Source organism: Orbicella faveolata, unplaced genomic scaffold (genome assembly GCF_042242905.1).
Source record: "Orbicella faveolata isolate gen_17 unplaced genomic scaffold, um_ofav_v1 contig_12, whole genome shotgun sequence".
In the NCBI taxonomy this organism is placed as follows: Eukaryota; Metazoa; Cnidaria; class Anthozoa; order Scleractinia; family Merulinidae; genus Orbicella; species Orbicella faveolata.
This window is the reverse complement of record NW_028301539.1, coordinates 24,033,317-24,054,091: the sequence shown is the minus strand read 5'-3', so window position 1 is coordinate 24,054,091 and position 20,775 is coordinate 24,033,317. Positions and strand designations below refer to the sequence as shown.

The window sequence follows — 20,775 nt, the reverse complement described above, 5'->3', positions numbered from 1 at the left end:
ATAATAAGACAACAATGTCATTTTTGCTTGGAGGATGCGAAATGATTACAACCAGCTCAGTGAATATTTCACAATTAAAATCCTACCAAAACAGTTTCACTGACGGACTCCCAAACAACCACTGCCATTCGATCACATCACATTTGAAACTTGTTAAAAAACACAAACTAATTCATTAAGTAACTTATTCGTTATTCTTATGGTTATAATTGAAAGGCGCGTACCCAAATTGGACGCTCCCTAACTCATGCCTTGCTTAAGAATGCAATTAAAATTGACCACTACCAATTCCTTTGAGTCGCCTGGTTTTAAAAACACACTTTGAAAACATGGGCTTTCAGTTTTGAGGATGGGCCTACTTTACTTCTAACTTCTCTATAAAATATCCTATAGGTATAGATAACACTATGGGAGTAGATAACAGCGCTTTAACTCTGTACAACAGGCTGTTAACAAAACCCTTTTCTCTATAAACCTCAATGGAAGAAGGAGTACAAGTCGCCTACAGGTACATTTATTCTTCAATCCTTTGTCAATTGTTTTGCTTTAGTATCTGCTGACTAATGACCGTTTTATTATATTTCCTTTTTTCATGAACAATATTATATGTCCAATTCACATGCAAACGTTTCCAATAATTTTTTTTTGGAATAAAAACACCCACAGACTGGTTTTTATAAGCGCACAAACACAAATATAAGTCGAATATGCTGATGCGATAGACTTGTTTTAATCGGCGCCCTTTGTTAGGAAATTTCCCAAACAAAAGGTGCGAATTATCAACAGTTTACTCACTGTATACGTTATAATCTTCTCATGGGCCAAAGTTCCTAATTTACAGACAAAATTACCTCGATGATGATTATCGACGAGTTTCGGTGTTCTGCAGTCTACCACCGCCATCATCATCGTCATCATCATCATGATCATTGTCATCATCATCATCATCTTTTATTTGCCACATCATCAACACAAGCATATACAATAATAACAAAAAAGAATTGACGGGGCGAGGAGACTTCTATATTGGAAGCCACGTCAGTTGTTAATATAGTAGTTTTAAGTTTTGTGTCCACGGCATGACCAATTCAGCATTACTTACAGAGTGAACTACCTCTACAGGCTGAATCACATCTTCAGGCTGAATTACCTCGTCGTTGATCATCGGCGAACTTTTGGATCCTTCCTTATAGAGAAAGAGTTATCGGGTAGTAGCTTTTCTCTCGACTCGCGATTTAATTTTGTTTGCTACACAAGCAGTCGGTATTACTTCGCCGAAGATCTTCGGCGAGTTTTAATGCTCTTTCTTATTTTGTGCGCTCCAGTTTCTTATCGTATACTTCTGGACACCTCGCTTTAGGGAACATTGCTCGGAAATAAGGAATGCCGTTTCATATCTACGCTAATGATTCTCCGATCGATTTTTCAATACGCCAGAGTTGGTTAACTGGATGTCCTCTAACAAATTAAAGTTGAAATCTGATGAAACATCATAATTTCCTCCCAGGCCCTAGTAGTTCGGCCGCTTAATATCTGCGATGACCAGATCAGAGTTTCGATTTCGGCTAGAAATATTAGTGTGAGTTTTGATTCTGATAGGAATTTTGAGTAGCATAAGTGTTACATCTTTCTTTCACATTGTTACGAGTATCGTTGAAGAGCAGGGTTGTTTCCAGACAGAACTCAGGATCGCTGGTAACAGCAACAAACTAATTTATTTCCGTAAGGTAACTTCACGAGTTTACAGCACTAAGCTTCTTCAAATTTGAATTGATCTCTCTCACAGAAGGAACGCTCGCTCTAATATACATGAGGCTTAAAGTTCTAGAAACTTCTATTTGGAGCTAAATTAAGTTGTTTGACACAGTTTCTAATCTGAGTAATTACATAAAGATCAGAATGTTCTGGAATGTTCTTATTCAAATTGGTCACGGCTGAATGACTTCCGGTTCTAGATTGTTCTAGAAATTGACTTCGACAATTTTTCGTAACACACATTCGCAATGTATCTCGTATAAGAAAGTACTTAACCACGGAGTGTATCATGTTTTAGTTCATGCTTTCGTCACGTTTAGGTTGGATGGCAGGAACGCGTTATTGCACCGACTTCTAAAATAACTTTTGCAAAACCTCAAGCTGCTATAAACTGTGCTGCTCGTCTAATGTTGGGTAAAAATAAGTATGATGATGTCACTCCAGGGTCGATCGGGCTTCATTAACTCCCATTTAGCAAGCGTATTGTTTTTAAGTTTCTACTATTGACATATGAGGTGCTTAATAGGCCTGCACAAATGTATATAACTGATCTGTTGAATAGCTATGTCCCATTTTGGTCAGGACTGGAAAATCTACTGCATCCTAGCTAATATTTCACATGCAAATTTGTAGGTTTCCTCTAACTGTATACAGGCAAAAACTAACGATAGACAAACCCGACGTTTCGGCGACATCTTGGCGCCATTGTCAAGGGAAACTAATTAAATATGCGATTTCAAGAGTAACTAAGAGTTCAGAGTTTCTAATTTGCATAAGTTAGACAAAGACTTTAGCGCGAACTGAGTCTGATTGTACATTTAAACACGGTCGTAATTGTTTAATGAGTAACATCTCATTAATGAGACAATCAAACTTGTTGTGGCATTTTTTCAACACGCTAAAACAATTGCGAAGGTCATCCGGAATCCTGCCTGCGTGTCTATTATCATAGTGATTGCGTACTGACGAGGTCTTGCTTCTATGTCCATCAACGCGTACGAACAGATGGCCACGGGTGTAACCGACATAACCAGCATCGCACTGGTCACACTTGAAGTTATACACAACGCATTGTTGATCAATGAGCTGAGGCTTAGGTTCGCTTGTCGGGAACTCCTGGGCAATCTTGCGGCTCGTAAACACCGGTTGAACACTAGTCTGCAGCTTCACACTGAGATCTTTCAACTGTGTCTTGACGATATTAGCAGACTCCTGGTCTTTAAAGGGTATGACAACCCGAGTAGTGTTTTCTGTCGTAGATCTGGACCGTAATGAGGGCTGGTCAGCGACCTTTAAATTTAGGAAGGTTTTGACAGTGGAGTCAACAAGGTGCTTGGGATATTTCAGTTTAGAGAAAACAGACTTCAGTCGTTCGCACTCCTCAGTGAAGTAGGACCATGACGAAGACAGGCGATGTGCGCGATCGAGCATAGTTGTCAATAGTCCGCGCTCGTACCTATTATCGACATGACTGTGGTAATGGAGAAGCAGACCACTGTTTGTTGGCTTCACAAACACTTTAGTTTCAATACGAGGCGCTCTGTTTAGGAGTTGAGTACCGAGAAAGGGAAGCATTCCATCATTTTCGACCTCCATAGTGAAGTTGATGGCGGGGTGAGCGTGGTTGAGGGTGTTAAGAAAGTCCCTAGCTGTAGACAAATCGGGCATCACAGTGAATGTGTCGTCAACATATCGACGATAGTAAGGTGGCAGCTTGCCCTCAACATCTAATTTCTCTTCAATAGACGACATGAATACGTTGGCTAGCAAGGGCCCAAGGGGGGACCCCATCGCTACTCCGTCGATCTGTTCATACAGGGATCCATTAAATTGGAAAAGCTGCCCCTTGGTGGCCACACCCAAAAGATCAATAAGGTCTTGCTTTGAAATGTTCAAATCATACTCGGAATTAAACCAGTTGTTTCTAAAGGCTCTGTCTGCGAGAATCGTAATGGTTTCATCCAAAGGTACATTCGTTAACAAGGAGGACACATCATAGGACACCAGCAAGTCACCAGGTGTTATGTTGAGGTCTCGCGGTAGTTCGTTCACAAAATCGAAAATGTCCGTGACTGTGTACTGATTTAACGACAACGGTTTGAGCTTGTTGTCCAACCATTTCGCCAGAGCATAATTATACGTATTAGTCGCTGATAGGATTGGTCGCATGGCTAGTTTCTCCTTGTGTGTTTTCGGTAACCCGTACAGGTGTGCCAGTCTAGAACCGGTCGGACGAAGAGACTGGGCCACAGCGTGAGGGAGGATCCTTGTGATGATAGATTATACAAGAGCCTCCTTTGCTAAAAGCGGATGATACTGCTTGGGTGGTCTGCCTCGGGTTTTTGCTCGTTCAGAAGGAATGGGACGAAATTTGCTGGTGTCATTGACAGAAGCTTCGGATAGTCGTTGTAATGGATAAGTCGGAACATATACATCTACTATCCGAATGATGTGCCCTCCTTGTTCACGAATGTACCTTTGGATGAAACCATTACGATTCTCGCAGACAGAGCCTTTAGAAACAACTGGTTTAATTCCGAGTATGATTTGAACATTTCAAAGCAAGACCTTATTGATCTTTTGGGTGTGGCCACCAAGGGGCAGCTTTTCCAATTTAATGGATCCCTGTATGAACAGATCGACGGAGTAGCGATGGGGTCCCCCCTTGGGCCCTTGCTAGCCAACGTATTCATGTCGTCTATTGAAGAGAAATTAGATGTTGAGGGCAAGCTGCCACCTTACTATCGTCGATATGTTGACGACACATTCACTGTGATGCCCGATTTGTCTACAGCTAGGGACTTTCTTAACACCCTCAACCACGCTCACCCCGCCATCAACTTCACTATGGAGGTCGAAAATGATGGAATGCTTCCCTTTCTCGGTACTCAACTCCTAAACAGAGCGCCTCGTATTGAAACTAAAGTGTTTGTGAAGCCAACAAACAGTGGTCTGCTTCTCCATTACCACAGTCATGTCGATAATAGGTACAAGCGCGGACTATTGACAACTATGCTCGATCGCGCACATCGCCTGTCTTCGTCATGGTCCTACTTCACTGAGGAGTGCGAACGACTGAAATCTGTTTTCTCTAAACTGAAATATCCCAAGCAGCTTGTTGACTCCACTGTCAAAACCTTCCTAAATTTAAAGGTCGCTGACCAGCCCTCGTTACGGTCCAGATCTACGACAGAAAACACTACTCGGGTTGTCATACCCTTTAAAGACCAGGAGTCTGCTAATATCGTCAAGACACAGTTGAAAGATCTCAGTGTGAAGCTGCAGACTAGTGTTCAACCGGTGTTTACGAGCCGCAAGATTGCCCAGGAGTTCCCGACAAGCGAACCTAAGCCTCAGCTCATTGATCAACAATGCGTTGTGTATAACTTCAAGTGTGACCAGTACGATGCTGGTTATGTCGGTTACACCCGTGGCCATCTGTTCGTACGCGTTGATGGACATAGAAGCAAGACCTCGTCAGTACGCAATCGCTATGATAATAGACACGCAGGCAGGATTCCGGATGACCTTCGCAATTGTTTTAGCGTGTTGAAAAAATGCCACAACAAGTTTGATTGTCTCATTAATGAGATGTTACTCATTAAACAATTACGACCGTGTTTAAAAGTACAATCAGACTCAGTTCGCGCTAAAGTCTTTGTCTAACTTATGCAAATTAGAAACTCTGAACTCTTAGTTACTCTTGAAATCGCATATTTAATTAGTTTCCCTTGACAATGGCGCCAAGATGTCGCCGAAACGTCGGGTTTGTCTATCGTTAGTTTTTGCCTGTATATGTTTATCTAAATCATTGTTGATTAGGATTCCTCTAACTGAAATGCAAAATTCAAGTGGATACCCAGACCACCATTCGGTCTTATCGTGTAGGCTTGACGCTTTTATCCGACAACGTGAATTGAAATAGCTGTATATCAAAGGTATTTTAAACCTCTCAAAACCTTACTTGACAAGTATCTCTCCATGCATATTTCAAGCTTTATACCATGCCATAGAAAATACTCGACGGTATTACACTCAACCTTCGTATCGTCCGTAGCGCGTAGGTCGCATTTATTGTGCTGGTTCTGTATTTTCTATGGCGTGGTATAAAATATAGTTATGCCTGAAGGCTCGATATTGATATTTTACGGTTTTGGGAATTGAGGGACAAAAAAGACTTTAAAAAATTAGATAGAATACTGTTATATCGTTGTATCTTGTTTATTGCCTGGAACTGGTTCTTTAACACCCTTTTGTTATTGGTAGTTGCACTTTCTATGGAAAATATTCATCATCAGCATGGCATGTACCGATACATAAGCCATAGTCAGGCAAGGTGCAACGACAATTTAGCTTATCGCAGAGGCCAGCCAAGAAAAGAGCTGAAGAAACACAATACTAACGGTAATTGAGGCCGCGAGAATTTCTTAATCAAATTAGGAATCTTCCCATAACGGCTTTATCCAGTTCATTTAGGTTTAGCTTTGTTCCATTTAACTTACTCTTTCTGTCAAAGAGTCAATTTTAATCAAGATTTCCTTTTCAGTTGAGGTATAATGACGGAAACTCACTTTTACTCATGCGGTGAAAAAAAATTTAAAGCACAATGTCTGAAGTTGAATGGCCGTGCGAAGTAACGGCAAAAAATGACGGAAGGATTCATTTGTTACCACAACGAGATCACTTCTAGCAATGTTTTCTCTTGGCTCGGCAGTAGCGCTCTTGTTTAGAAGATATTTTGGCCTTACCCATCCACCCATAAGCTTATTGAAGGGCAAGAAAAATCAACCAAAACAGATATACATCTGAACCGATGTTCCTTACGAACAGTTAAAGAACGAAAACAAACTTGTATCATTTAAGAGACGTATCTCAAGTCGTCCTTTTCGCATCAGAAGTGTACGTAGTAGCTCTCGTAAGCTACCATTCTTTTATTATTGCAGCAGCTGTTGTTTCTGACCCTGTTTGTTTTATTGACTACTATAGGGGGTACTGGTTCTTTGACACCTTGTAACACAGCATGTTACAACAAGATTGCGAGACTCATCCGTAAAACCTCGCTCGAAAAATCTCGCTCGGCTTTACGGATGAGTCTCTCCATCTTGTTGTTACATGCTGTGTTTACAAGGTGTGCACAGAACCAGTACCCCCTATAGTAGTGTCGCAGTCGCAGTCGCAGTGTGTCACAGAACCAGTACCCTTTTTTTCCACAAAGCCGGGTCGCAGTCGCAGTCGCAGTGTGTCACAAAGCCGGGTAGCCGAAGTAGTAGTTTCGACAACCATTTTTTGCGCGGTTGTTGAAGAAGCGCGGTTGTCGAAAGTGCACCCAATTTTTTCGTCAACCATTTTTGATATACAAAGTGTTACAGAAATATTTCCTATTGGAGAATTATCTGCACATGTATATACGCCGCCATGGCTGCTGAAAGATATTCGTCAGATGTTCTGCAGATGTTCTACGGCTCAATACCGAGGAGGGAAAACATAAACCTACCAGAACCGTTAAATAACGATGTAGAGCCTTTATTAGACGGGTTTGAATTAAACCAAAACAATTTTGGTGAATGGCTTCGTGAGTGGAGAATGAGAACATCCGAAAAAAACCCAAAGAATAAAGATCTCTATATGTTCGAAAGAGAAAATAGAGAAGAGATCGTCAATCTGATTGAAAAAGAAATTCTGGAGTTGAAAAACGTCAAAGCAAGTTTCCAGATGCAAGTAAAGTTTTCAATAGAAAGAAACGGCGAAACGCAAGAAATGATGCATTTTTTCCAAAACGACGAGCGGCAAGTTTTCAACCGGAATAGCGAGAACCCGATAAAAGAAAAATTTGATAAATTCATTGAGATAACGAAAGGAGAAGTGGAACAATGGAGTGCTGCTGGATCAGGATGGTATGTCGAAAGCATAGAGCTCTTTTACGTGAAAATTGCGCGCTACGATCCGCTGGGGGTAGGAACCTATTTGCCTCTCCCAGCGAACCTGGCAAAAAAGAAGGCAATAATCAACGTGAAAAACAGAGACAACGAGTGTCTGAAATGGGCTCTCAGAGCCGCCTTATTCCCTGCGCCAAAAGGAAAGAACCCCAACAGACCAAGCAGCTATCCGGCCAATGACGGAATCAACTACGAAGGAATCGACTTCCCAACGCCGGTAAAGCAGCTAAACAAGCTCGAGGCGCAAAACAGAAACCTCGCAATAAACGTATTTGGCTGGGAAGACGGCCATGTTACGATTCACAGGGTAAGCGGCAGAAGAGAAGAAAAGAGCGTGAAGCAGGTAAACCTGATGCTGATTGAGGAAGGGATGAACCAGCACTATTGTTGTGTAAAGCGGGTGAGCGCTCTGCTGTTCGACAAGTCGTTGAACAACAAAACACACTATTGCATGATGTGCTTGTCGCGTTTCACAAAAGTTCACACGCTCGTGGAGCACAAAAAACATTGCAACGGTGTGAACGGCAGGCCGACAAGGGTCGTGATGCCAGAGGAGGGGAAAAACACGCTTTCTTTCCAAAACTATAAAAAGCAGATGAAGACGCCCTTCGTGATTTATGCGGACTTCGAGACATTGGTCAGAAAGATTCCTGGCTGTGTGCGCGGGCCAGAGAGAGCAAAGCTACACAGAGAACACCGAGTGGCACGAGGCATGCAGGTATTCATACATAGTTGTGAGATGCGACGGTGAAATTACAGGGTCAAATGTTTACAGGGGAGAAAGCGCGGTGGAAAAGTTTTTTGAAGACATTCTGGAAGAAGAGGTGAATATAAGAGAAAGAATGGCCGAACCAAAGCCGATTGTGATGACGTGGAAAGACTGGGCAAGTTTCAGAAACGCAGCCGATTGCCACGTTTGTAACAAAAGTTTGATAAAAGACGAATTCTTGGATTCTTTACCCGTTTGGAACGTTGAAGAAGCGGGTGAAAAAGGCGGTGAAAAGTGCAGCTACTGGGGGCAAGGTCACAAAAAATGTTTTTACAAGGCACAGAAAGAGAAAAAATGGGGGGTGCAAAAGTTGAAAGGATTGATTGACGAGAAAGACAAGTCAGAAGCAAAATCGCAAGAAAATTGCAAGTATTGCGGAAAGCCATTACTTCAAAAAAAACTACAGAGACGCGGTAAAAGACCATTGCCACATAACGGGCAGGTACCGCGGAGCCGCGCACAGCAAGTGTAACAATCTATTGCGAATATATCCCAAAACCGAGCAAATACCAATCGTATTCCATAACCTGAGGGGTTACGACGCGCACCACTTGATGCAAGCGATGTCGCAGCTGCAGAAAGATGTGAAATGCGTTGCTAACAACATGGAGAAATACATCACATTTTCGGTTGGAGGTCTGCGTTTCATCGACAGCTTGAACTTTTTGCAAGAAAGCCTTCATTCACTTGTAAGCGCAACACCGAAGGAGTCATTGAAAATAACATCAACCATTTCAAAAGGTAACGACCTGCTTTACAAAAAAGGGATCTACCCTTACGAGTACATGGACTCACATGGAAGATTCGGCGAGACAAGGCTTCCGGACAAAGAGAAGTTTTACAGCAAGCTGAACGACGAGCACATAACAGACGAAGAGTACGCGCACGCGCAGGCTGTCTGGGAAGCTTTTGAATGCAAAACGCTGGGCGATTATCACGATCTTTACGTGAGAACGGATGTCGCTCTGCTGGCTGATGTTTTGGAGAACTTTCGAAACCTCTGCCAAGAGCAGTACGGGTTAGATCCGGCGCAATATTTCACGTCGCCAGGACTATCCTGGGACGCGCTCTTGAAAAAGACGGGGGTCGAGCTCGAGCTCTTCACAGACTACGAAAAGCATCTATTCGTGGAAATGGGGATGCGGGGTGGAATCTCCATGGTAAGCAAGAGGTACGCCAAAGCAAACAACCCCCAAGTGCCAGACTATGACCCCAGCAAGCCAAAAAAATACATCATGTATCTCGACGAAAACAATCTTTACGGATGGGCGATGAGCAAGCCCCTCCCGAAAAGAGATTTCAAATGGAAGCGCGACATGCCCACAGAGGAGGAGATCCTGAAGAAAAAAGAGAGCGCGAAGAATGGGTGGATTCCCGAGGTCGATCTCGAATACCCTCCAGAACTGCATGAGGAGCACAACAGCTACCAACCGGCGCCGGAGAAAAAGGTCGTGAAAAAGGAGTGGATGTCGGTCTACCAAAAGAGGCTGATGGAAGACCTGGAGCTGAAAACCCAGGACAGCAAAAAGTTGCTGCTGACGCTTCAGGACAAAAAGGACTACGTCGTGCATTACAGGAACTTGCACTTTTATCTGAAGCAGGGAATGAAACTGAAGCTCGTCCACAGGGTGCTGGAGTTCGAACAAGAATGCTGGATGGAGCCGTATATCCGGATGAACACAGAGTTTAGGAAAAAAGCGAAGAGCGACTTTGAAAAGAATTTTTACAAGCTCATGAACAACTCGGTTTTCGGCAAAACCATGGAAAACCTGCGGAAGCGCGTTGACATCAAGATTGTGCGCAACGATGAGACGAACAAAATAAGGAAACTGGTTGCCAGCCCTCTGTTCGCAAGGCACATTTTCTTTTCAAACGTCCTGGTCGGAATCGGGGATGACGATCCTTGACAACAGCAAGATTCTGATGTACGACTTCTTCTTCAACGAGCTGAAAAAGCAATACGGCTCAAGGTGCGAGCTCTTGTACACAGACACCGACAGCCTTCTTCTCGAGATTGAAACAGAAGTCGTCTACGAAGACATGAAAAACAGCATAGACCTGTACGACACGAGCGACTACCCGAAGGAGCATCCACTCCACTCAAATACAAAGAAATAGGTCTTAGGCAAAATGAAAGACGAATGTGCCGGAACCCCCATAGCAGAGTGCGTGTGTCTGAGACCGAAAATGTACTCCATCCTGAAGGCGGACGAAAAAAATTTCGAAAAAGCGAAGGGCGTAAAAAAGAGCGTTGTCAAGAAACAAATAATGCATGAACAGTACAAGGAAACGCTTTTTGGTGCGAAGCAGCTATGGCATGGAATGAACATTCTTCGAAGCGAGGGACACGAAATCTACGGCATACATCAAAACAAAATTTCGCTTTCGCCATCTGATTCAAAGCGATGGATAGGTGACGATGGCATCCATACAAAAGCTTACGGGTACACCAACATGGAAATATTGCCTACATTCACAGATGATGAACTTAGAGAGTTGGAAGCCGAAGTTTCAAAGTTGCTCTGGGGGTAACTGTGTGTTTGGAGGGACAACGAGAAGTTCTTCACGCACGAAGCCGCGCTTGGGACCGTCGTGCAAATAGTAGAGAACGGGTTGATCCGGTTTGGTGAAAGATCTTTCAATGCTGTAAACTTTCAAAGACCAGATTGGGTCTGTACTCTTTTTACACCGCCTTCAAGCTCACCGGGCTGGTAGAGATAACGAACTTGGACAAGGGCGGGGAGTATTTTTTCGTTTTTCCCAACAGGCTTCGAATAAGGTGTCGACGGCCTTCCATAAACAGATTTTTCTTTGATGGCAACGGCGGGTTTCTTGCCGATAAGGCTTGTGACCTCTTTGTTCAGAGCCGAAACAACTTCTGGAAGTCTTTTCACCCAGGAAATGGACCGCTGCCCCTCAGGGAGTAGCATTTCAACGGCGTACTGGTGCCCGAACAAGCGCTCAGCCGGGGTACGGTTGAAACGTTCAACAATGGCATGGTCGAGGTGAATGTCAACGCGCCCGCGCCGGATATATGTTTTGTGCTTTTCCATCTCTTTTGTGACAGCGCCCATGAATTCGCGCCCGGGGTCAACCTGCAGCATTTGAGGCCATTTCAGAGGCGCGCGCTTGTAAATCTTCTGAAAGGCCTGGGCGACCTCATAAGAATTTTTCGAAGTCAAGGGTTCGGCCTCTTTGTAGCGGCTGGCCACGTCGACAACGGTCAGCGCGTATTTGAAAACTTTGCGCTCGCGGGGCAGTTTGTCGTGCGGCAGAAAAAGAAGGTCCGCCTGGTGGACCGCGTTGGGTGTTGGAACGTCGAATTTAGGTCGAGGAATTCGCCTCGGCGCGGGGAGGAATATCTGCCAGAGTGCTTGCTTGATCAGCCACTTTTTTGCGGCTTCTTCAGGTACCTTGGCGGCTTTGACTAATTTTTTGATCGCGGCGATACCTTTCCAGTAGCCCCCTGGGCCGTAGTATATCTTTGCGAGTTTAGCGTCCATAGCGCTACTATAAGTAAGGCGTAAAAAAGTTTAAAGTAACCGGAAGGCCGCGTAACCCAGAGCGAGCGCCCCGGCGCCCACGAACATGAGTTCACCATTTTTCTGCTGCTCGCTTGGCTGATAGAAATCTGAGAACTTGGGCTCTTTGGGGGGTATCATTCGTTCGTCAGGATGCACCTGGTTGTAGAGTTTGAAGGCATAGTCGGTGTTGGTGAAGTTCTGCTTGGCCTCCGCCTTTATTTGCGCGTTGGTCGCAATTCAGTCGAGAAGATGGGTGCGGTCGCGCGTGTATTTGGCGTAAGCCGCTTGGTACGCCTCAAGAGCTTTGTCATGGCGCTTTTTTTCTTCAAGCGCAGCTTTGTCGCCCCCGCCAAGCGCCCTCGCCAGATAATTGCGTCCGATAAAAGCCGTGGCGTTCAACACAGCACCACCAACCATAATCGCTATGCTCGCCATGGTTCTATATTGCAGAGTCTTTTTTTTAAATCATTAATTTCAGACGCTGGCGGGGAGGATTTTTTGGTCCTCGAGGTACTTTTTGAGCGCAATGCTACCTGCCATGACGGCGGTGAACTGCACGCAATTCATTGCGCTGCTGCTGGGATCAGAAGTGAAATTCTCTTTCACAACCTTTTTTGCGGCCCAGCCGATGCCAGCGGCCAAGCCAGTGAGAGTAGCGGCGTCCATGATGGTCTTAACAAGCTTGTTGTCTGGCATGATAGCGGTTGATATAAGGAAAATAACAAAAGTTTAAAACAAAATTAATCTGTCTTTCCCACGGCTTCTTCCATTCTTTCTAGCATTCTTCTTGCAACTTCTCTTTTTATTATTATTTCTTCTTCATCTTCTTCTTCTTCTTCTTCTTCTGCGGCATTATCAATAAATGGTTCTCCCAAAAGATCAATGGTTGTTTCAGCAACCTTGCCGCTGATGTTGAAATATAGGAACCAGATACCAATAATCGCAGCTGAATTGACGATAATATGGGGAAAGTCAACTCTGAACATGTTGAATATTCTCCACTCGGAAAGTTTCAATCATTTTTTTAATCCTTTTGGCTGTGTCGCTCGAGCAGGTTCTGGCTCAACACGCGCGGGCTCAGGGGCGGGCTCAGGCGTTTTTTTGGCGAACGCGACTTTGAGCTCTTCCCGTTTTTAATAAATTCCGACCAGTGAAACGATTAAGCTGCCAACAGCAAGCCATTGGGTGGTGCTGAGACTGCTATTCTTTTCTCCGCTACACTTTGGGCTTTCGCCTTCTGTAATCGGGGCTGGCTCGGGAGCAGATGTGGCGGCTTTCGCCTTGTTGTTCGCCATATAAGCCTCGGCCGCTTTCTTCTGTTGTTCCCGTGCCAGCCGCGTTCTTTCAGCAACCATTTTTCCAGCAGCCACACGCTTGGGATTTTTTACGAGCTGCGTTGTCGTTGTTGCAGTCGGAGTTGTCGCTTGCTGTGTGACATCGACGGCAGGTGCTGTCTGGGTCTCGACCTTAGGTGTGCTCTCGGATTGTTCGGTAGACATTCTGAAACAAATGCGTATGCGGAGCAAATATAATAATGTTTATAAATTACTCTGCGGGCGTTCTGCAATCACTCAGCGGGCGTTGAGGATTGCTGTTGAGGAATTTCTTCCAATTTCTGTTCGTCCTTTCTCTCCAAATGTGAGTTGAAATCAATATGTTTTGTGGTGATCAGCGCCGCCTTGGCCGCAGCAAGAAACGGGCCGCACTTCAAAGCAAGGTTGCCGGCCAGATTGGAGAGCTCTTTGTTTATGATGTATTCGTTTCTGAGCTCTTTTAGGTAAGCGTCGATGTCTTTGATGTTGACGGACATTCCGACCACTTTGGATACAAGAAAAATAAAGCTGTCGATCAAACTTTCTGTCGTCTTTGAGCCCACGTATGTCTCGTAGCGTTTGGTGTATTTCTCGACCTCTTTGTCGCTCAGGCGCTTCACCTGCTCGTGGGTTAACTCACGCCGATGTCGTCTTTTGCTTTGCCTGTGGATACCAGCACGGCCAGCTGCTCACGAAGAGCAGGAATGTCAGGTCCTGGGGCGGTTGGAACTATCCCACCTGCTGGACCACTCGGCGGCTCGGGCTCGGTTTGAAGTAGGTTCATAACTTCTGCTAACGCGGCCTCTTCTTCAGCCATTGTGCAAGGCTATATATTCAACTTTCATTTTTTTATTCAAAATAACTTTACCCCGTAGGGGTGGCGAAGCGAGAACACGAGATAAGAGAACTTTCGTTCTTTCAGCTTTGAAACCAGACCTTTGTACTCATCCTGAGAGAGTTCGCCAGCGTAATCATCAAAAATGGCTTTCGTGGTCCTGGCCGAGGGGGTGTAAAAGAGAACGATCGTCGCCACGTTCTCCCGGAAGAAAGATGTTATGCCGGTCATCTTCTGGGTCAGCACCCAAACGCTGATCCCCATATGCCGGGCAGAAAAGGCGAGATTCACCAGCTCGCCTGTTCGCCCTTTCACATCTTTGGAGGCTGCGCAGTCATCGAGGATTATGAGCGTGTTGGAGCCCTCGAAAAGCCATCTCACTAGCTTCAACCACTTTTCCACGTCCTGCTGCTCGCACATTATCACATCCATTCTTGGATCATTTTCACCAATTCTGTGGTAGGTCTTGTTGTGCGCGAATGCCGGGCAGATGAGCACAATGTTGTCGAACTTGAAGCGGAAAGTGCCGTAGATCTGGTCCACCATAAACCTTTATTTACCTGAATTGGTCGGTCCCACGATGAGAGCGTTGAAGGGTATCTTGCTTGGGTCCATGTTCATATTCAATTCTGCACAGATTCTAGTTGTCTGTCCATAATGTTGAACTGGGAGTCGGCGATGACGAATACGTGGCAGTTCACGTTGCCTGAGCTTTCGGCTTTCCTCTCGATTTCCAGCTGGACACCGTCTGTACTGTTCACAAGGCGCTTGCCACTTCCGTGCATTTCTTGGTCCGCCATGGAGCACGTATCTATCAGAAGCCCGAAATTGTCCCCGATATAAAACTTTGTCGCATTCATGTGCTCGGTTTTATCTTTTTCCTTCACAAAGAAGCGTTGGGCCTCTTCCCACATGTCCTTGCCTTCGACGCCGTTGTTGTAAATCATGTTGGGCGAGCCGTTGATCGTGACGCTGACTTTCGTCAGATCCGGGAAGACGTATTTTTCTGAATCTCTGGCGCCATGACCATACGGCTCAATGAACAGTAGCAGGATGGCTTTTAGCGACCTTTTTTGGGCGTCGAATTTGATGTTGATCCTCGTGTCGGTGTCTCTTTTGAAGATCACCACTTCAGAACGCATCACGTGGTCATAGGCGAACTCTTTGGCGCTAGAGTAAACGCTGTACGCCTCGTCTGCCAGAGTCTTGCTACGGATCATTTCGCACTCGAGCTGGATGTTCGTCAGCTTGTATTTCAGCTGGGTTGTATCGGAGCCTTTGACAACATGTTCAGCTTCAGCAAGGGTTACTTCGAATACGAGGTCGTTGTAAAGGGCTTGGGGGTAGAAAACGCCGTGGTCAGTAAGGATCTGATGGTCAAGCCTGATCCGGTACTTTTTTCCGTAAACCTCGTTCAGCTTGTTTTCAGCGTCGACGCCCGAGGTTCTCTTGTCTCCCGCGCCTGAGCGGATCTTGCATAGATCCTCGCTCTGAATCCTTTCGAGAATCATGCCGTCTCGCTTTTCCTGCGAAAGGAAAAGGTCATCAAAGATTTTGTAGAGGCCATATCCAACCGCGTCTTGCAGGATAGTGCCTCCAAACTTCACGAGCAGCCTGTCAACGAGCGCCCGCGTAACGTTCTGGACAAGGAAGTTGTTGGCGTGCCCCCCAGAAATGTCGATGTCAAAGGCAAGCGCTAGCGAGCCCGGCACCAGAACCTCGTTCACGTTCAGCTTGGGCACTGAAACATACAGCGTATCGCCGAGTTTGGCTTCAGTGCGGGAAAAGGTGATTCGCTTGACCGCGCGCTCGGCCTGCATGGCGTGTAATGTCTTTTTTGTGTACGTTGGGCGAAGGTTCCCTGGCACTGACATTATATAATACGCCGGCGATTATTTTCTAATTTAAAAAATAACAGAATTGGAATATATTGCTGGTACCTTTGCACGCTCTTGGCCAGGTCGGGCTGTCTGATCGCGTCTTCCACCAGAAAGAGAGACTCGCTCTGGGCTTCTTTCGCCCGGCCGCCAGAACCGAGAATGCTGCTGCGGACGTTGACTTGCGCGCCTAGGACGCAGTAAACGAAAGCCTCGATTGACTGGTTGATTCTCGACAAGCCCGCCTGCGTCAAACCGGATGCTGTGTTTGGCGCGAACCAGTCCGCTTGAGCATAAGAAGCGGCATCAGGTTCGATGAAAGAAAGCAGATTTCCTTTGCTTGCCGCACCGCCTTCATCACTGAATTTATAGAACCCTCCTGGATAAGCGGTTCCTGTTTTCAAGGGCCCTTGCCCTGTCACGCCAATGAATACACTTCCCAAACCATGGTTTTTCCCTCGTGTGAAGTGGAAATCGCCCGAGGGGACAATGCGGAACTCGTCACATATCTTTTTGTACGAAGCAACGCCATAATGATTATTCGTTTGGCTGAACGTCGGGTCTCCGGGCAAAGCGCCTATGCTCTGAATACCTCCTAGCTGGTACAAAATGCGCCTGACCGTGAAATACACGTGGAAGATATAAAAAGCTCTTATCTGCGGAGAGAGATTTATCCCGTTGTCAAAGATTTCGCGAGAAATTCCACACCCTTGTGTCGCGCAGAAAACCGCGAAGTTGAGCTGTTGCGGCCAATATTTCATGCCAGGCCCTCCTAACCAGTGTTTTGATTCGGTTCCAGAAGTGTGCCTGAGTTTGGTTTTTTGAAATATTTCTCTGAATTTTGTCGTGAAATATTGGTCAGGCGTGACGTAGATTTTGATTTCTTCGTTGAATATTTTCTTCAAGCTTGGTCCTTTACCCTCGAGAGGTACCGCAGGGATTGCCAAAGAAACTTTTGAACCAAGTGGCGACAGTTGATAAGGAAAAGCCCCGCTGTCTCCCAAACCTAGCGCTTGTTTCATCTCCGCGCTCCAATATTTTCTGTCTGGGCCGAAGACGCTTTGTAACGAGCCTTCGCTTTCTTTGAAAAACACCTCTGCGGTTGCGTTGTTTTTCTCGTCGATGCTTTCTTGCGAAACGAACCGGCTTTTGTCCGCTTTTGGAAAGTGGTTTAAAAAATTTGTCCACGCCTTTTTCTTCGCGGCATCCGCTTTTTTCACAAACTCAGGATCTTTCCACAAATTCGCCATCTTATTTGGATACAATTTTGTTTGTTAAATATAAAATGGTTGTTCTCACTATGGTCACACAACAGAACGGAGAGACTATCTATTTTGAAGAGCCGATACCGAGAGTCCATTTCATGAAAGTTATATCTTGTAGTTTATTCAACAGCTGGGACACTTTGAAAAAGGAAGGTTCAGCCACCTTGGGAGATAAAGACAAAGATAATGCTAAAGCTTTGTCAGTTAGTAAATTACTCCCAGGGCATTACAGTTTAGAAAGAATGGCAAAAGAAATGGAAGGTCTGTTCGGAAAATGTAACTATAAGTTGGAAACAGCAATAAATCAACCTATTGGCCAGCTTGTAATCAGAAATTCGGGGGGGAAACCGATTGAACTTGATCGCGATTTAGCCAATTTGTTTGGTATTGGGCGAAAGTTGAATCATATAACCCGCGTAAAAAGGCTTACATCTCCAACAACATATTTCATTCATTGTGATTTACTCGACAAAGAACAGAATCTTTTCAATGGCAAAAGGTCAGATGTCTTAGCCATGTTTGATGTGAAAGGGAAGCCTTTTGAAAATGTAAGCTACCAAGGTTCTCCGCAACAGGTTTTGCGTGACTGCTCTACGGACACTTTTATAAAAAGCATCACTATTAGCGTCAAAGATGAAAGCGGCAAACTTTTTGATTTCAAGGGCTTCCCGCTTCTTTTTGAATTAGAGTTAAATTAAATTTCTTTATATACAATGTCTTCAGTAAATCTGTTACCTCCAAGCGCGCCGCCTGCCGAGCCTCTCTATCCAGTACTTGCGGCGCCTTCTGAGAATTTCCGCTTGCAAAAGATCAAGGAGATTTCCAACACTTTGGACCGTGAGGTCAGCCACTATCGCCTCGTTGCTAAAAAATACAAACGGACTAGAAAGTTCGTTAATTGGAGTGCCGCCGGCTCCAGTGTTCTCTCGGCAGCTTTTTCCAGCGCAAGTTTTGGCTCCGCCCTGTCTGTGGTTGGCCTGCCGGCAACAGTTCCTCTTGGCGGCGCTGGGGGGTGCTTCGCTCTTGTTTCTTCGGGGCTGATAATCGCCAACAAAAAACTCGATTCGAAAATAAAAAAAAAACATCAAGAGATTACCACGCTAGCCGTTGCCAAGCGGGATACAATCAACAGACTGCTCTCCAAAGCTTTGAACAACAACAAAGTGTCTTCCCACGAGTTTGACACCATCCTTTCCGAGTTTCAGCAGTATAACGCACTCAAGGACCAAGTCCGAGCAAAGATGCTTCGCCAACCGTCAAAGAGAGAGCTTGATGCTGTTGATGTTCAGAAAATGGAGAAAGACATCCGCGGCAGACTTGAAGCGGAACTGATAAAAAAAATAACAGACACACCCACTTCGAACTGAGTTTTAGAAACAGACGGTTTTGTTTACATATTATAAAAACATGATTGTCTGCTTCCACTTGTTTGCGTTTCTCTCCCACGAATATTTCATGCCTGAGTGGCACAAAGATGCTCGCGATATTACGCGTGAGGTCGTTGCTGCTATGCTTGATGCTGATGAGGTTTTTCGGTAGGATACGTCTCCTTTTTATGCTAACGCTCCCTGCAAAAAAAGAACCACTCATGCCAATTGTAACCATCCCATGAGCATGCTACCAAAAAATTATTGTACTCAGGGATGGCTTCTATGAGAGGTATCAACTCTATCGGCGGGCCTGTTTTGTTGCTTCAATTGGAAAAGCTTTCTAACTCCAGGTCAAAAAACAAAGATGTTTGTTTTATGATCACTACATATACTGCAATGAAACCGTAAAAAGCCCATGCTGGATCAGGAATTCCCCAACTTTCTGGCATTTCCCACGAATCTTCATCAAAACGGCAATTTTCCGCATAATCAAGCCAATCTTCAGCTTTTTTTATGTTTTCAAATATTGGAGATCTGTCTGTACAATCTCTCATATGAACCCTAACTTCACCTGTAAGAACGTTAACTATTAAGTAAGTGAAATTGTAATTAATTGAGAAAGGCTTTTTAAAACTAAAAGTTCTTTTGGCTTCTCTGATTATTGTTTTTGTTAAGTTCTTTTCAAGACCATTGAGAAATATGTGTTTGATAGCATCTCGAAATATAAAAGTTTCGGTATCAGCACCACTTTCTAAGATTTCTTCGCTTGCATCAAAAAACACTTGTTGCGGATTGCACATTAATGGATGGACGCAGGCTCGTTTTGCTTCCCTGTATGGCATGAATCGTACTTCATCAACTTTTCTATAATGGCTTTGAGGGTTGGGCATGTTTTTTTCTTCCTGACTTTGCTCGGATTGAAAACTTTCTTGCAAACTTTCAGAACTTACAGATGAAGTTGCAGAAGTTGCAGATGAAGCCATGGCGGCGTATATACATGTGCAGATAATTCTCCAATAGGAAATATTTCTGTAACACTTTGTATATCAAAAATGGTTGACGAAAAAATTGGGTGCACTTTCGACAACCGCGCTTCTTCAACAACCGCGCAAAAAATGGTTGTCGAAACTACTACTTCGGCTACCCGGCTTTGTGACACACTGCGACTGCGACTGCGACCCGGCTTTGTGGAAAAAAAGGGTACTGGTTCTGTGACACACTGCGACTGCGACTGCGACACTACTATAGGGGGTACTGGTTCTGTGCACACCTTGTAAACACAGCATGTAACAACAAGATGGAGAGACTCATCCGTAAAACCGAGCGAGATTTTTCGAGCGAGGTTTTACGGATGAGTCTCGCAATCTTGTTGTAACATGCTGTGTTACAAGGTGTCAAAGAACCAGTACCCCCTATAGTAGTTATTGTTCTCTCAAAGGCTATCAAGCCATTTATGTGAAAAGTTATGAGAGCTGCTTCCTGGCCCTTTCACATTGAAGTCCACCCAAGCGTAATTACTTGTACAAGTTTTTTGGTTTTCTACCTCATTTGACTTACGTCCGTGTTTTAAATCTTCGTTCAAGGCCGGCTCGAAAATACTAGTTCTCTTCAATTTCCGTCTCCAAAATGGTCCTCCTCACTGCTTTGTCTAATACTGAAGATAATGCTTAGTTTATTCTTTCAATATTTTATTAACACGGGCTTGGAGGACAGAATAAGAAGTAATTTAGTGGCGCAGAGAATATCGTTAGAGGAGCATCGTCTGCCATATTGTTTCCTTAAGTGAATGGCAAATAGATTCGATCAACCTTTTTTATAGACGTGGGACAATTATTGGACTCGCTAACACCTCGGAGACGCATCATCGTCTATCTAGTCGATATAATCTTATAATTGTCCACGTTCTTGGGTCATAAATCGTCGAATAGTTTCTGTGTCCTTTCGGTTGCCAGGCAGCAACATGATGACGCATTTGATGGTTTTTGGGTTGGTCAGCCATAAATTTGGACTTGTCCCGGCTATTAAAGGTTAGTATAGTTGCTTATTTACGCTCTTTTTGTTATAAGAATATTGTTTTTTCGGCCCAGGCTGAATATTCTTACTTTTCTGCCGATTTTAGGCTAAAAATATT

General features: G+C 44.6%; 5 protein-coding genes across 5 annotated transcripts; 2 read left to right on the top strand and 3 right to left on the bottom strand.

Moving 5' to 3' along the window:
* Positions 1–2,434: 2,434 nt before the first annotated feature.
* On the bottom strand, positions 2,435–4,036 carry LOC149117277 (uncharacterized). The gene has a single exon (XM_089277133.1). It carries the CDS (start codon positions 3,922–3,924, stop codon positions 2,533–2,535), a length of 1,392 nt encoding a protein of 463 aa, XP_089133259.1. The 5' UTR covers positions 3,925–4,036; the 3' UTR covers positions 2,435–2,532.
* Positions 3,923–5,570, top strand: LOC149117276 (uncharacterized). The gene is made up of 2 exons (XM_089281218.1): positions 3,923–4,008; positions 4,176–5,570. The coding sequence occupies exons 1-2, from the start codon at positions 3,923–3,925 to the stop codon at positions 5,419–5,421; spliced, it is 1,332 nt and encodes a 443-aa protein (XP_089137344.1). The 3' UTR covers positions 5,422–5,570.
* A 3,453-nt stretch (positions 5,571–9,023) lies between these two features.
* On the top strand, positions 9,024–10,578 carry LOC149117275 (uncharacterized). Its single transcript, XM_089281212.1, has 2 exons — positions 9,024–10,123; positions 10,374–10,578. The coding sequence occupies exons 1-2, from the start codon at positions 9,024–9,026 to the stop codon at positions 10,576–10,578; spliced, it is 1,305 nt and encodes a 434-aa protein (XP_089137338.1).
* Positions 10,579–12,832: 2,254 nt separating this feature from the next.
* Positions 12,833–13,506, bottom strand: LOC149117274 (uncharacterized). Its single transcript, XM_089277203.1, has one exon. It carries the CDS (start codon positions 13,481–13,483, stop codon positions 13,118–13,120), a length of 366 nt encoding a protein of 121 aa, XP_089133329.1. The 5' UTR covers positions 13,484–13,506; the 3' UTR covers positions 12,833–13,117.
* Positions 13,507–14,714: 1,208 nt separating this feature from the next.
* On the bottom strand, positions 14,715–16,317 carry LOC149117273 (uncharacterized). Its single transcript, XM_089277101.1, has one exon. The coding sequence runs from the start codon at positions 16,004–16,006 to the stop codon at positions 14,756–14,758; it is 1,251 nt and encodes a 416-aa protein (XP_089133227.1). The 5' UTR covers positions 16,007–16,317; the 3' UTR covers positions 14,715–14,755.
* Between the last annotated feature and the right edge of the window lie 4,458 nt (positions 16,318–20,775).